At 35.1% G+C, this 15,513-nt stretch overlaps 1 protein-coding gene across 1 annotated transcript; it reads left to right on the forward strand.

Annotated features, from left to right (window-relative positions):
* The first annotated feature begins 5,746 nt into the window (after positions 1 to 5,746).
* LOC124896137 lies at positions 5,747 to 15,132 on the forward strand. Its single transcript, XM_047407674.1, has 6 exons — positions 5,747 to 5,756; positions 5,851 to 5,903; positions 6,837 to 7,379; positions 7,465 to 7,691; positions 7,818 to 7,917; positions 15,016 to 15,132. The coding sequence occupies exons 1-6, from the start codon at positions 5,747 to 5,749 to the stop codon at positions 15,130 to 15,132; spliced, it is 1,050 nt and encodes a 349-aa protein (XP_047263630.1).
* Positions 15,133 to 15,513: the final 381 nt, after the last annotated feature.

Genomic DNA, 15,513 nt, shown 5'->3' on the forward strand with positions numbered 1-15,513 from the left:
CTTGTCTGTTTTTGAGGCCACTATATTACTTGGGTGGACTACATACACTTGAGTATGCACTTGGTTGCAACATTAAGCGACCCGGTGATCGCGTATGCGATGCCTAGATATAATAAATACCCATGTTTCACCATTTTGAGACTTGGAACTTAGGGTTTCATGATTTTGAGCAACTTTTTCCATCTCTAAGCTTGGGTAAGATCCAAAACACCTATTTCAACTACTTTTCTCTAATTTTATCATTTAATTCTTGTTTAAATGCAGATTTTAATGTGGAAATTTGGGGATTTTGGCCCGGAAGACCTAAGAATTGTATTTCTATCACTTTTCTCTTAGTTTCATTTTTTAAACAACTCTAATTCTGAATTTTAAAATGGATTTTAGAGGTTTTTTTGGTAAAGCTTAAAAAATGGTTTTTCATCAATTTGGACCTCATTTCTAACTTATTTTTGCTTGAGTTTTCAGCTGTAGATTCCTAAGAGTATGGGGAGCATGTTTTAAAATAAAATTATGATTTTACCTTTTTCTTGAAAACCCATTTCAAGGATCCATTTTGACCCCGACAAAAAAATAGGCTATATGGGTATCGTTGGCTTTCTTTTTATACATAGATTCTATATTTCTATGTCTTAGTTGATTTAGAGTCCATTCATGGGAGTAAGGCTTTGCATTGATTGCTTGTGAATTGATTTTCGACATTCGAGATAGGTTATGGCTTAATTTTCTTTAGACTAGTTTGGATAGTTAATGTCAATACAAAATCATGTTAAGGTTGTGGGAGCTAATCATGAAAACGACTATATTATTATGTTTTGTCTGTGTGGAGGCCTATATATTGATGTTATTTGGCGGTTTTTGGAATATTATTAGCTATGTGTGACTGTGTGGGGTCCTTTATGATATTATTGGTCTTGTGTACATGGATATTTATTGTAATCTTATTTTTTGAAAAAGCCTAATGTTTTATAATGATGAATTTTAAACTTATTTCATTCTATTAGCATATGGATTTTGTTGGATTCATAGATGGTTGGATAAATAAGTGGATTTTGGCTCATTTGTTTGGTATATTTGGTGGATATGGAATTTTTCATTTTGGTTGGTTATGAGAATTACATCCTAATATTATTCATTCATGAAACATTGGTACCACCATGGAAATACTAGAAATACTAGAAACACTAGCTTTTTCTGAAAGAAAATGTGACATCTTTAAAACCCTCTATCGATGGGTGAGCCGGAGAGGAGTTATGGATATGGGTTATATACGGGTTGATGAACCCCTCATGGGTCCTATATCGGGAGACTTAGCTCCATAGGTGTATACGGAGGTTGTGCGACAACCTCCGGCATCATCATCATCATCATTTATCATCATTATCCCTATTGCATTGTATTTACTTTGTTCTTTTCTGTGATGTATTATTTTTGGACGTGATACCAGTCTATGTGTTATTCTTCCTTTGTTTTCATATGTGTGATATCTCAATACTTGTATTTCTCTCTTATATTGCTATGGTGTATGTGAATATTATAAAACTATTAGTGGAGACGGTGTGGGCTATAATTTGGGACATTTTTTTGGTTGCAGGTGACGTGCCCTTAGTGTGTATTTTGTATGCTTTATTTTCTACTTTGGTCAGTCAATCTATGATACCTACTGAGTATAATTGGATCATACTCACCCCTACTACAGCCTTTTGATGCTAATCTAGGTTTGAGCGCGTCTCATAATGGTTGATTCGGGAAACATTTGGAGCTTTCGAGGTAGCCGGTGATTCTATGCGTCCGAAGTGGACTACTGCCATTCCTCATTTAGACTTTGTCTTTATTTGTATTCTGAGACAGAATTATTCCTATTTGGATACCATATGTAGTTTGATCTCGAGTGGAACTTTTTATGTTTTTACACTGTGACACCAGGTACGGGATTTGGCTTGGGATCATGGACTATGTATTTTTCGCTTTTACTATATATGTGTGAGGTTTGACTTCACTCTAGGAGTCTTGCCTTGGGTTTTGGTATTGAATCTTTCATTTCCTACTATATATGTATTTACTTCTCAAGGCTTGCCACGACAAGTGCCATCATGACCCTTGTTTTTTAGGTCGTGATAAAATGGGTAGAATCAGTGGTATTGGCAGACAATAAAGGTAAGAGAGCGGTGTCATTCTTGAATAAGAATATATTATCATATTTTGGTACTCCACATATAATCATAAGTGATGGGGTCTCCCACCTTTGTAATTAAGTGTTTAGGGCTGCCTTTGTGAAATATGGTGTGAAGCAATACTAGGTGGCTACTCCTTATCACCCCAAATGAGAGGGCAAGTAGAAGTGTCAAACATGGAGATTAAGATGATTTTGGCTAAGTCTGTGAATGAAAATCGAAGTCATTGGTCACAGAAGCATGATGATACCCTTTGGTCCTGCCGTACTGCCTTTAAAACACCAATAGGTATGTAACCTTAACAATTGGTGTTCAACAAGGCTTGTCAATTACCGGTAGATCTTGAACATGAAGCTTTGTCAGTGCTCAAAAGGATGAACTTAAGTTGGAAAGATGCAAATGATTTGAGATTGGACCAACTGAATGAGATGAATGAATTTCGTCTCCATGCATATTAAAGGTCTAACTATTATAAGGAGAGGGTGAAGACGTACTATGACCAAATGATCAAAAATAGAGAGTTTCACGTGGGGAATTTGTATTGTTATTTAATTCAAGGTTTACATTATTCCCCGAGAAATTAAAGTCAAAGTGGTCCAATCTTTTAAAGGTGACTCAAGTCTTTACATCTGACACGCTAGAACTAGTAAACAAAGATGAGAAGCCATTCAAATTGAATGGGCAACGTATCAAGCATTATATTGGCCAACATAAAGAGGTAAAGCTGGAAATATTGGTGTATCTTGATGAAGTCTAAGTAATTAAGATATCTGAGCTGTGCTGCAATATTAAATCAGGTGGTAGTGGAAGGCAACCCACAATGTGCTGTAAAATTGTATAGTTTAGATCTTTTTTGTTGTTAAGTCTACTTAATCTGTGAGGTAAGTGTGTAGGACTAAGGATAACAAAAAGAGATAGACACAGATCATCCTCGATAACTGGACTGATGGACTGTCGTAAGACTGATAGTTTGTTAATCCTAAATCATCAAAGGAAGCCTGAAATCCCTACATTTTGAATAAGGGTTGATGGACGTTGTGATAGGCCAGATAGTTGACGGACCATTAATATAATCCCAACCAAGCTAAAATCTGTGTATTCTTGGTAAGCAGTAACGAGGAGCATGACAGACTATCGCTCGAGTGAAGGCCCGTCAACCAAACCGTTGCAAGGTCAGATAAAAGCCATCATTCTAGAATATAGTAAAGACCAAGATGACTAACCATCAATACATCAATGGAACGTCACTTGGACCATCGTAGGTAAGTCGATTTAAAATTAAATTGACCTAGATAATGTGCTATTCTTATCAATAATTACCTTTATATGGGCCCAAATACCCAATCCATGGAAACCCAGGTCTGAATAAGAATTAATACCTACGTTCACCTCAACCTTTCTATTTCATATTCCCAATGATTGAAATTCCCCACATTCGTAAGTCTTAGATTATACCCATTCCACATTACCCGCTCTTTTTATTTTTCTCTACTATTTAAACCACCCCCTACACCTCAACTCACTCCATCACTTAAACTAAATCACTGTGCCTTCACTTGTTCTAAATAATATTATATTGTCATATTTAGTCTATACACAAGGATAGTTTGACAGTCACATTCGCATTTAGGTATGTACCTCTTTCTTAAAGCTTTAAGCCTTAGTTGTTAATCATTTGGTTTGTTCACATGTTTTTCATCTTTTGCTTTTGCCTTTATGTTTGTGGCTTGGTTGAAAAATTGTGTTTGATATAAGGTGGTGGAGAAAATGTAGGGATGAAGTTAACCCTACTATAGAGTCAAACTTGATGGGATTTAAGCTCATTTTATCCTTCGTTCAAGCACAAAAATGTTTGCCCACCATGCGTTCAACAAAATGCCTTAAAGGAAATTTTCCAAACTAGTAGTTGTGACAGATTACTGATAAAATGCTGTCTCTATGACGTATTGTCTACTCATCCATCACACAACTACCCAACTCATTGAATACTGGTTAAGGCATGATGGATTGGCTGACGGACCACTGCATAGGTGACAACCCATCGTGGGAATCGTCACCCATATCTGAAATCTCATGTGTATTTTGGATAGGTCTAACAATTGACTTGACGAACCATCATTCGTGAGATGACCCTACAAAGGAACCATCACAAGTTAATAGTGATCTTCCTAAGCACTAACGGTTGGGATGACGACCTATCACTCAAGTAATGAACTATCACTCAACCTGTTGCCCTTAAATTGTGTCTAAGTCTTACTGTGATTTTTAATTACTAACTTTTTGCTACCTTACATAAAATGACACAAAATCTAATTTTGTAGAGAGGTGGTATAGAAACAGGCTAGCTCAGAAAGCCACAACATTGAGACTCCGGGATGACCTGAAGGTAACATTGAGGCACCAACTTATCACACAATGAAAAGTGAGAAAAATCATAGACCATCCTCTTAGTGTAAAGAGAAGAAGGACTCATAGAGTGCGATGCCAGCAGTGATAGAGAGAGCAACAGGAGTTCTAGATGTACTCTGAACATAGTAGTGAAAAAGGATACTACCAGTCTTGAAAAAGAACCTAAACTAGAAAAATTTATATGATCTACAGTAAAGATCCAGAAGATAGAGAGTCAATTAGGGTGAAGGTTGAGGGAGAAAAGATGCACTATTGTGATGGTACCGGCTTATACCGAATAAGAGCATGAAAAGGACTATTACTGAGGAGTATCACATCATCACTACAAAATAGCCAAAATATCTGGATATCGAGAGACATTTTAATAAGTATGAGGTTGGTTGGTAGAGCAAGCCTTTGGGATCTTACTACCCCATCATTTTTAGGGAGTTCTTTGCTAACTACTTGGCAGTGTTAGAGAAGGAATGTCTAAAGGGCAAGAAGGTATAAAACATGTAGAATGAGATAAGAATCCCAGATTGGGGAGTGACAATCCACTACTAAAAAATGGCCAAAAAGCGATGCAAAATAAAGCGACGAGAAAAGTGACGTTGGCCGTTGCTTTTTTAGTTTAATTTTAATTTTTATTTATTTTTTATTAAAAGTGGCAGCCGACATCTTAATATCCATCGCTTTTTCTGCAGTTTTTTTGCCAATTAATTAAAAAATAATTTATTATTTTTTTAATAAAAGCGATGGATAACGTTGTAATTTATTAAAAATAATTAAAATTATTTTTTAAAAAGCGACATAGTCCATCGATTTTTAAATTTAATTATTGTTTTTGTTTATTTTTATTAAAAGCGACAGACAACGTCGCTATAATTTTTTTTTTTTTAAATATTAATTCTAGAAAAGTGACACTGTCCGTCGCAATTTGTAATTATTTTTAATTTTTTGATTTTTTGCAAAAAGCGATGAAAAACGTCGCTTTTGTTAAAATTAAATAAAAATCAATTTTTTGAAATGCGACATTGTCCGTCACTTTTTAATTTTTTCTTTTGTTTATTTTTATTAAAAGCGACGGGAAAATGATCACTTTCTCTCTTTTCTCTCTCTACACGTTCCTTCTTCTTTTCCCTTTAACGTTCATTTAAATGGTCTTGACAGACCAATTGATGCCGGCAATGGTAATAGGTAAGGCCACTCTCTCTTCCTCGACCTCTCTCTCTCACTAAGTCCTTCTCTCTCCCCAAATCGATTTGCCCTTTGTTACTGTGGTCGCTGGCAGATTTAAGGCGTCCTTTGGCTCGAATTCGGCGATGGTGGTATAGGGAAGAACCGGTTAGAATTGGATTAAAATATTTAAATCAGTTGGTCAGACGCCCATTAGCGTTCAGATTCCGGCAACACCAAAAAAAATCTTCGGTGACTTTCTAGCGACGCAAAGCTAACTTCTTTCCGGTGACTGTACTTCCGGCAACCAATTTTTACTTCAAAATTACCGTGACCAGCATGCGTAGAACCCTGATGACATCTAAACTTTACTTTGTACATACTCTTTACAGTCTAGTTCTTGGTAATTGTTATTTCAGCTACTTGTGTTTTTAGTTATGCCCGATTTACTTAGAGGTAGATATTACTGTATTTCTTGTGCGTGCCCGTGATAGGATTTCTATATGTCCCAGTGAATTCTAACCTTGAATTTTATTTCTTTATTTTTCTAGTATTTGTTGTGCGTAAATTTTGGTTGCATTTTGTGCTTTGTTTATGCCTTTTATTGTTACTGTTGTTTTAGCCTTTGCTGCATTTTGTGTTGAGTAGTGGCTTGGGTGGCTCATGGTATAATAGAGTCATGTCCTGGGGGTCTTGGTGGGCTGGTGGTGGGTTCGGGGGCTTGTGTTGGGTTAGGTTCGAGATGTGGAGTGTGAGGTATTAAAGGAGGGGATAAGAGAGTTGATATTTTGAGGGTAGGATCATGGAACATTGGGACCCTGCTGGCTAAGTCGATAGAATTAGTTAAGATTCTTAGGAAGAGAATAATTAATATTGCGTATGTCTAGGAGACCAAGTGGGTAGGTTCCAAGGCTAGGGATGTAGATGGGTACAAGTTGTGGTATTCAGGTAGTGATAGGCGTAGAAATGACGTAGGCATCTTAGTGGACGAGGAGCTTAGAGGGCAGGTAGTGGAGGTGAAAAGGGTTAGTGATAGGGTTATAACTATCAAGTTGGTTTAGGGGGGTTTACTTTGAACATTTTAGTGCGTATGCACCATAGGTGGGCCTAAACGAGGAGGAGAAAAAAAGTTTTTGGGAGGTTTTGGATGAGGTAGTTAGAGACGTGCCTAGTTCAGAGAAGATTTTCATAGGAGGGGATTTCAGCGGGCACATTGGGTCTTTGCAGTTAGGGTACGGTGACGTACATGAGGGCTTTGGGTTTGGGGTTAGGAATGATGAGGGAGCTGCCCTCTTGGAGTTTGCGAGGGCCTTTGGATTGGTGGTAGTGAATTCTAGCTTTTCGAAGAAGGAAGAGCATTTGGTTACTTTCTGTAGTAGGGTAGCCAAGACGCAGATTGACTTTCTACTGCTTAGGAAGGAAGATAGAGCTTTGCGTAAGGATTGTAAGGTAATCCCGAGTGAGAATCTTGTGACCCTGCATAGACTCTTAGTGATGGACTTGGCTATCAAGAAGGGAAAGTTGAGGCGGGGTAGGATGGGTCGACCTAGAGTTAGGTGGGGCAGTCTGACTCCAGATAGTGCTTTAGAGATAGGGGTAAAGTTGGAGGTGAAGGGGGTGTGGAAGTACAAGGGGATGTGGATAGTATGTGGGTAGGGTTGCTGGTTGCATAAGGGAGTCTCCTAGGGAGGTGTTGGGTATTTTAAGGGGTTGGTCTGGCTGGTTTTAGGGAGATTGGTGGTGGAATAAAGATGTTAAGAAAAAGGTGAAGTCGAAGAAGGCGGCTTACGGTAAGTTGGTTGAGAACAAGGATGAAGAAGAAAAATGGGTAAGTAGGGAGAAGTACAAGTTAGCTAAAAAGGAGGCTAAGCTAGCAGTTACGGCTGCTAAGACAATAGATTTTGAGAGTTTGTATAAGGGGTTAAATAAGAAAGACGGGGAGAAGGGATTATTTAGGTTGGCCAAGGTTAGGGAGAGGAAGGGTCGTGATCTGGACCAGGTGAAGTGCATTAAGGGGGAGGATGACAGAGTTTCGGTGAAAGACGCCATCATTAAAAAAAGATGGTAATCGTATTTTCATAGGCTCTTGAATAATGAAGGGGACAGAGGTGTGTTAGGGGAGTTGGAGCTTTCTGGGGAGTGTCGCGACTCTCGCTTTTGTTGGCATTTTAAGGTAGAGAAGGTCAGTGAGAATATTCGCAAGATATGAAGGGGCAGGGCGACGGGGCACGATGAAATTCCGGTGGATTTTTGGAAGTTCTTTGGCGGGGCAGGGTTAAGGTGGCTGACCAACTTATTTAACAACATTTTCAAGTCAGCAAAGATGCTTGAGGCGTGGAGATGGAGCACGATGATTCCCTTATATAAGAACAAGGGTGACATTCAGAGTTGTAATAACTATCGGGGTATTTAGTTGTTGAGTCACACGATGAAGATTTAGGAGAGGGTGGTGGAGCGAAGGTTAAGGAAGATTGTGCCTATTTCAGAGATTCAATTTTGTTTTATGCCTGGTTGCTGCACGTCTGAGACAATTCACCTTGTGCGGAGACTGGTAGAGCAGTATAGAGAGAGGAAGCAGGATCTTTACATGGTGTTTATTAACTTGGAAAAGGCATATGACAAGGTCCCTAGGGAGGTTCTTTGGAGATGCTTGGAGGCCAGAGGGGTCCCGGTGGCATACATCAGAGCGATTAAGGACATGTATGAGGGGGCGAAGACTCGGGTAAGGACTGTGGGAGGAGATTCTGAACATTTCTCGATCTTAATAGGGTTGCACCAGGGATCAACTCTTAGTCCATTTTTATTCGTTTTGGTGATGGATGTGTTGACACGGAATATACAAGGCGAGGTGCCTTGGTGTATGCTTTTCGCAGATGATATAGTTTTGATTGATGAGTCGCGACAAGGGGTTAAGGTTTCTAGATGAGCAGGAGCAAGGCGGAGTACTTGGAATGTAAGTTTAGTGACTCGAGGCACGAGGAAGAGGTAGTAGTAAAGTTGGATTCTCAGGTGGTTTGCAAGAGGGATAGTTTTCAGTATCTTGGGTCTATGATTCAGGGGAATGGATAGATGGATAAGGATATCTCTTACCGTATTTAGGCTGGTTGGATGAAATAGAGGCTCGCTTTGGGTATTTTATGCGATAAGGAGGTGCCCCACAAGATAAAAGGCAAATTCTATAGAATTGCAATCCGACCTTCTATGTTGTATGGAGCGGAGTGTTGGCCGGTTAAGAATTCTCATATCCAGAAGTTGAAAGTGGCAGAAATGAGAATGTTGCGTTGGATGTGTGGTTTTACAAGGGCTAACAAGGTTAGGAATGATATTATTCGGGAGAAGGTGGGAGTGGTATCTGTGGAGGAAAAAATGCGAGAAGTGAGGTTGAGATAGTTTGGTCATGTGATGAGGAGGGGTACAGATGCCTAGTTCGGAAGTGTGAGAGGTTTGCCTTGGAAGGTTTCAAGCGGGGTAGGGGTAGACTGAAGAAATGCTGGAGAGAAGTGATTAAGTGTGACATTGAGCAGTTACAGTTGACTAAGGACATGACCCTGGATAGGAAGGTATGGAGGAAAAATATTAGGATAGAGGGCTAAGGGTGTGGATGAGTCGTAGCCAGTAATTAGGTGGACTTTGGTGTTCTTTGTTTGGCAATATACAATCTTCTGTGGTGTCGTACCTATGTTATTTTTCATGTTCCTTGCTTTTGTATACTGTCTTTAATCTTGAGCCGGGTGTCTATCGGAAACAACCTCTCTACCTCTTTAGAGGTACTGGTATGGACTGCGTACACTCTACCCTCCCCAGACCCCACTTTGTGGGAATATACTGGGTTTGTTGTTGTTGTTTTAAAAGCGACGGACAACGTCGCTATAATTTTTATTTTTTAAAATATTAGCTCTAGAAAAGCGACGGACAACGTTGCTTTTTTTAAAACTAAATAAAAATTATTTTTTTGAAAAGCGATGTTGTTCGTCGCTTTTTAAATTTAATTTTAATTTTTATTTATTTTTATTAAAAGCGACGGACAACGTCGCTATTATTTTATTTTTTATAATATTAATTCTAGAAAAGCGATGCTGTCTGTCGTAGTTTATAAATATTTTTAATTTTTCTTTATTTTTTACAAAAAGTGATGGGCAGCTTCGCTTTTTTTAAAACTAAATAAAAATTAACTTTATGAAAACGACGCTGTCCGTTGATATTTGATATTTTTAATTTACTATTAAATAAATAATTTTTATATTTTAAAAAAGTAAAAGTATTCAATTATATATTGAGTACATTGATATCATACGGTCGATTAATAAAAAAAATAATATACTGTTGAAGTTATAATAGAATAATATAAGTTAAATTAAACGATAATTTATCATTGTATATATACAAAACGTTGTATTACGAGGTAATTTACATGTGTATGTGATGTATCTAGTACATATTGTGAATTTTACAATCAATCAACTATATATATTGAATACATTGATATGATACGATTGATTTATCAAGTTAATAATATATTGTTGAAGTTATAATATAATAATGTAAGCTAAATTAAATGATAATTCATCAAAGTAGAAATAAAATACGTTGTATTACGAGGTAATATACTCGTGTATGTGATGTATATAGTACATATTACAAAGTTGATAATCAGTAATATATATATATATATATATATATATATATATATATATATATATATGTATGTATGTATCTATGTATGTATGTATGTATGTTTAAATATATACATAGTAGATTAAAAGCTAGCTAACTGAATCTATATATCCAAATATTTTAAATAATACGTTTACATCATATGATCGAGTTAATAATACACTATTGAAGTTATAATAATGAAGCCAATTAACCGAAAATTCAACATATTAATACGTTGTATTAACGTAATCGAAATCTCCAATTTAATCCCTTTTAACCCAATTTGACTTATCTCCTCAATTTTAATCTCAACCGTTCATCATATTTGATCAATGGTCAATCTTAAAATCAATTTTCACTATTTTTTCTTGAAATTAGGGGTGTGCATCGGTCGGTTCGGTTTGATTTTATATATTATCGGTTTGATTTATCGATTATCGATTTTTAAATAAGTTAAACCAATAATCAAATCAATAAGGTATTTTTATCGGTTTTTAGCTTATCGATTTTTAGTCCTTAACAATTCGATTTTCGATTTAACCAATAAGAAAATATGCATAAAGTAGAAATATTAGCAACTAATTAACAAGAAAAAAAATGAAATCTTAATTGAAGCAAAAATCCTACATGATGTGTTTTATTTTACAAGAATCTTCAAGCTTGAATAGGTTTTTGAGAAGGTCTGCGTACACTGTACCCTCCACATACCTAATTTGTGGTACTAAATCGATTTAATTGTGTTGTTGACACTCAATTTTTACACATTATTCTTATATTAAAATACATACTGACGTGTCACATTCATGATCAAAAGGCGGAAATTATTTTTATTATATTTTAGTATCATTTTTTTTATAATTTTCTAACTCAAATACGACATTTTATATGTTTTTTATTAATATTTTAAATCATTTCTCACGTAATTGTGCACACTCACATTTTTTGCAAATCCATTGTCTAGTTTTCATTATTATTTTATTATTAGTATTATTATTGTTTGTTATTTTTATTACTATTATTTAAATAAACAACCTAAATTAAATCAATTTGTCTGATCTATTTAATTTTTGACCCAATTTTTACCATAATATAATGATTTTAGCCCAAGTTCTATTTAATTTATTGCAATTATAGCCAAAATTGATCCAATTTTTTACCCCAAATTAAAATTCAATGGGTGGCCTTCTTTTTAAATAATTTTGATCTTAGCCGTTGATCAAAACTAATCAAACGGTTGAGATTGTTCAACTCATTCTTTCCTCTTTAACTCAAAACACCAAACCCTAGTTTTTATTTTTCACAAAAAATAGCAGCACATCATCTCTCTCTCTACCTTCTCTCTCTACACTTTCATCCCTTCTCCATCAGCATCCATGGCTGCCGCCGGCCATTTCAGCACCGGTGAGCCTCCTCTCTTTCTACAAACCCTTTCTTAGAGACGTTCTTTCTAAAAAAATCATTACCGACCTCTGTCGCCACCCCACCTCGCCTCCCTCTGTCGCCGCTATGCCTTCCTCCGTTCATCTCTAACAGTAGCTGCCCCGTACCGCCACCATCTCTCCTTCTCAAATAGCCACCGTCGTCGCTCTCTCCGTCACCGGTGATCTTCTCTCCCGCCACCAATTGCTGCTCCAACCTCTCTCCCGCAACTTAGTTCTGCATTCAGTGAAGTGGGATCGCATCATTTTGGATGAGGCAAATCATATGTTCACAGATTCATGCATTAAGCAGTTGTTTTCTTCAATTGGCATTTTCTACTTGTGGTTTGAGTTTTTATTGGTAATTTCGATTGTAAATATTAGTTTTGATAGTTTTTAATGATTTGTTTTTGGTTTTTTTCCAGTTTTATTGGAGATTTTTTGTTGCAGTAGTGTCTCAATGTATTTTTATTTTGTGATTTTTTTGCTTTTTTGAGCTTCATATTTGTGATTTAAGTTGCAAAGTGTTTTGATAGATTTGTTTTGTGATTTGTAGATTCTGGAGGAATTCTTTGTATATGTATCATTTTTTGTTGTGACAAAGTGGAAAAAAAGGACAATAGTAATAATGTGTAGACAAAAATGGTGTTAGGTTCAGGAATCTTGACAAGGAGAATTGTAGTTGATGCTCGCTATCAGATGCTTGGTAGACTTTCATCAATTTTAGCTGAGGAATTGTTGAATGGACAAAGAGTTGTTAGATATGAAGAAATTTGTTTATCAGTTGGACTTGTTAGGTAAAAAATGAAGTATCTTAGGTTTTTAAGAAAGAGGATGAATACTAAGCCTTCTCATGGACCTATTCACTTTGGTGCTCCTTCCAAAATTCTCTGGAGGACAATCCGTGGGTTAGTTTATTTTTATTTTTATGTTTCGATTGGTGATTTGGTGAAATAGTGTGTGTAGGTTTATTTTGTGAATTGAAATTTCAGTAATAACTATTTGTATATATTTTGTGATTTAAAGAATCATCAAGTATATATATATATATCTTGATCCGGGGGTCTATCAAAAATAACCTTTCTACTTCTCCGGAGGTAGTGGTATGGACTGCGTACATGTTATCCTCCCAGACCCCACTATATGGAAATACACTGGGTTTGTTTTTGTTGGTTTGAGAACATTCTTGGTTTCCCTTCACGTGTTGTTCATTTAATGTTTATGCAATTTTTTAAAATAAACACCAGTTCTTCGAGTCGATGATGTTATTAGAGGTGCAAATGTGGAGACCGGTATGGTGAACTATTAATGAGCTATGGTGAGTTTGAATAAACCTATGCTATTAACTGCTGAATAATGTGCTATCAGCTATATAGTTAACTTCTGAATAATGTGAAGAATCTTATGGTGGTTATGAAGAAACCTATTCAGTTTACTGCTAAATAATGTAGACGATTAGGAGGTGAAGAAAACAAAACTTTATGATAAGAAAACTATACTATTCATTTCCTTTGGTGAATTTCAGTGAGTAACTTATTTAAATATTATATAACTAATAATTCATTAAAATTGAACAAAAAATAATAATGTTACACTTTCAGTTATTACAATGGACAATGCATATGTATGCACATTAGCAATACCAAAAAGTAGGCAACAAAAAGCACTACTTAATTCTTTTATGCAGTCAAATAACAATTCAAATACATGGAAAGAGATTGAAAATGGTTTAGTGTAGTTCTTGAAAGGTGAACTTATGTTTTGAAATTAGTAAAGTGTAATCACTTGAAAATGTGAATTCATGACTTGGAATTGATTTAGTGTTGATACTTGAAATGTGAATTCATGACTTGAAAATGGTTAGGCTTAGTCACTTTAAATCTGTACTAGTGACTTGAAAATGGTTACATGTAGTTATTTGAAAATGGTTAAGTATAGTGACTTAAAAATGTGAATTAGTTAATTGAAAATAGTTAAGTGTAGTGACTTGAAATGCTAGTACATGACTTAAAGATAGTTAAGTGTCGTTACTTGAAAATGGTTAAGTATAGTGACTTGAAATGTCAATTAGCTATTTGAAAATGGTTAGAGTGTAGTGACTTGGAATGTGAATAAGTTATTTGAAAATTATTAAGTGTAGTGACTTGGAAGAAATGGTTTAGTGTAGTTACTTGAAATTGCAAACTTGTGACTTGAAAATGGTTACTAGTGATTTGAAAATGGCTAAGTGTAGTTACTTGAAATGTGAATTAGTTACTTGAAAATGGTTAAGAATAGTGACTTGAAATGAATGATTAAGTGTAGTGACTTGAAAATAGTTAAGTATAATTATTTTAAATGTGAAGTAGTTACTTGAAAATGGTTAAGTATAATGACTTGAAATGTGAATTAATTATTTAAAAATGGTTAAGTGTAGTGACTTGAAATGTGAATTAGTTATTTGAAAATGGTTAAATGTAGTGACTTGAAATGTCTACTAGTTATTTGAAAATGGTTAAGTGTAGTGACTTGAAATGTGTACTAGTGACTTGAAAATGGTTTAAGTGTAGTTACTTGAAAATGGTGAAGTATAGTGACTTGAAATGTTAATTAGCTATTTGAAAATGGTTTGAGTGTAGTGGCTTGAAATGTGTACTAGAGAATAAGTTATTTGAAAATTATTAATTGTAGTGACTTGAAAATGATTAAGTGTAGTTACTTAAAATTGTGAACTTGTGACTTGAAAACAGTTAAGTGTAGTTACTTGAAATTGTGAACTTGATGCTTGAAAATGGTTAAGTGTAGTCACTTGAAATGTGTACTAATAACTTTAATATAATAAAGTATAGTCACTTGAAAATGATTAAGTATATTGACTTGAAATGTGATTTAGTTAATTGAAAATAGTTAAGTATAGTGATTTGAAATATGTACTAGTGACTTGAAAATATTTTAAGTGTAGTGACTTACAATGTGAATTAGTTATTTGAAAATGGTTAAGTATAGTGACTTAAACGTGTAATGGTTAAGTTTAGTTACTTGAATGTCTACTAGTTATTTGAAAATGGTTGAGTGAAGTGAAATAAAAAGTCAATTAGATATTTGAAAATAGTTTGAGTGTAGTATCTTGAAATCTGTACTAGTAACTTGAAAATAGTAAGTGTAGTCACATGAAATATGAACTAATGACTTGATTTTTATATGTTTTGATGTAAACTTGAATACAGATAACATCCGGCGGTGATGGTGGTTGGCCTCGTCCTGATAAGAGTTTGAAGTCAACTGCTAAAAAGAAATCTTGGACACCTGTAGACTCTAATGAAAACAACTTTAGGATTGTTTAAGTGTTTTAGTGGGTTTTGGATTAATTATTAAGTGTTTTATATTTTGGATTTGATTGTTTAAGTATAGTTGATTTGAATTGCTTAAATGTTTTGATAATGTAGTGTGTTGTATGATTATCTTAGAAATGTTTATTGCATGAGCTGTATAATTTGAATTACATTTTTATTTGGCAGGTGGGATGCAAAAAAAATAGATTTTTGCATCTAAAAAAATGCAGAAAAGCGACGGACAAGGTCCCTTTTGTCTGTTACTTTTCTGAATTTTTTAAAAATAAATTTTAAAAAAAGAGATGACCAACATCACTTTTTTTCTTCATTATAAAGAACAAAAAGAGACGGCCAATGTCGCTTTTTTTTTCTTCATTATAAAGAATAAAAAGC

This window comes from Capsicum annuum, chromosome 2 (genome assembly GCF_002878395.1).
Source record: "Capsicum annuum cultivar UCD-10X-F1 chromosome 2, UCD10Xv1.1, whole genome shotgun sequence".
Taxonomy (NCBI): domain Eukaryota; kingdom Viridiplantae; phylum Streptophyta; class Magnoliopsida; order Solanales; family Solanaceae; genus Capsicum; species Capsicum annuum.

What these genes read in the sequence shown, in the direction of transcription:
- LOC124896137 (XM_047407674.1), top strand. An exon ending in GGTGGTATAGGGAAGAACCG is followed by an intron (nt 5,904 to 6,836) that starts GTTAGAATTGGA and finishes TATGCACCATAG; the next exon opens with GTGGGCCTAAACGAGGAGGA. An exon ending in GGCATTTTAAGGTAGAGAAG is followed by an intron (nt 7,918 to 15,015) that starts GTCAGTGAGAAT and finishes ACTTGAATACAG; the next exon opens with ATAACATCCGGCGGTGATGG.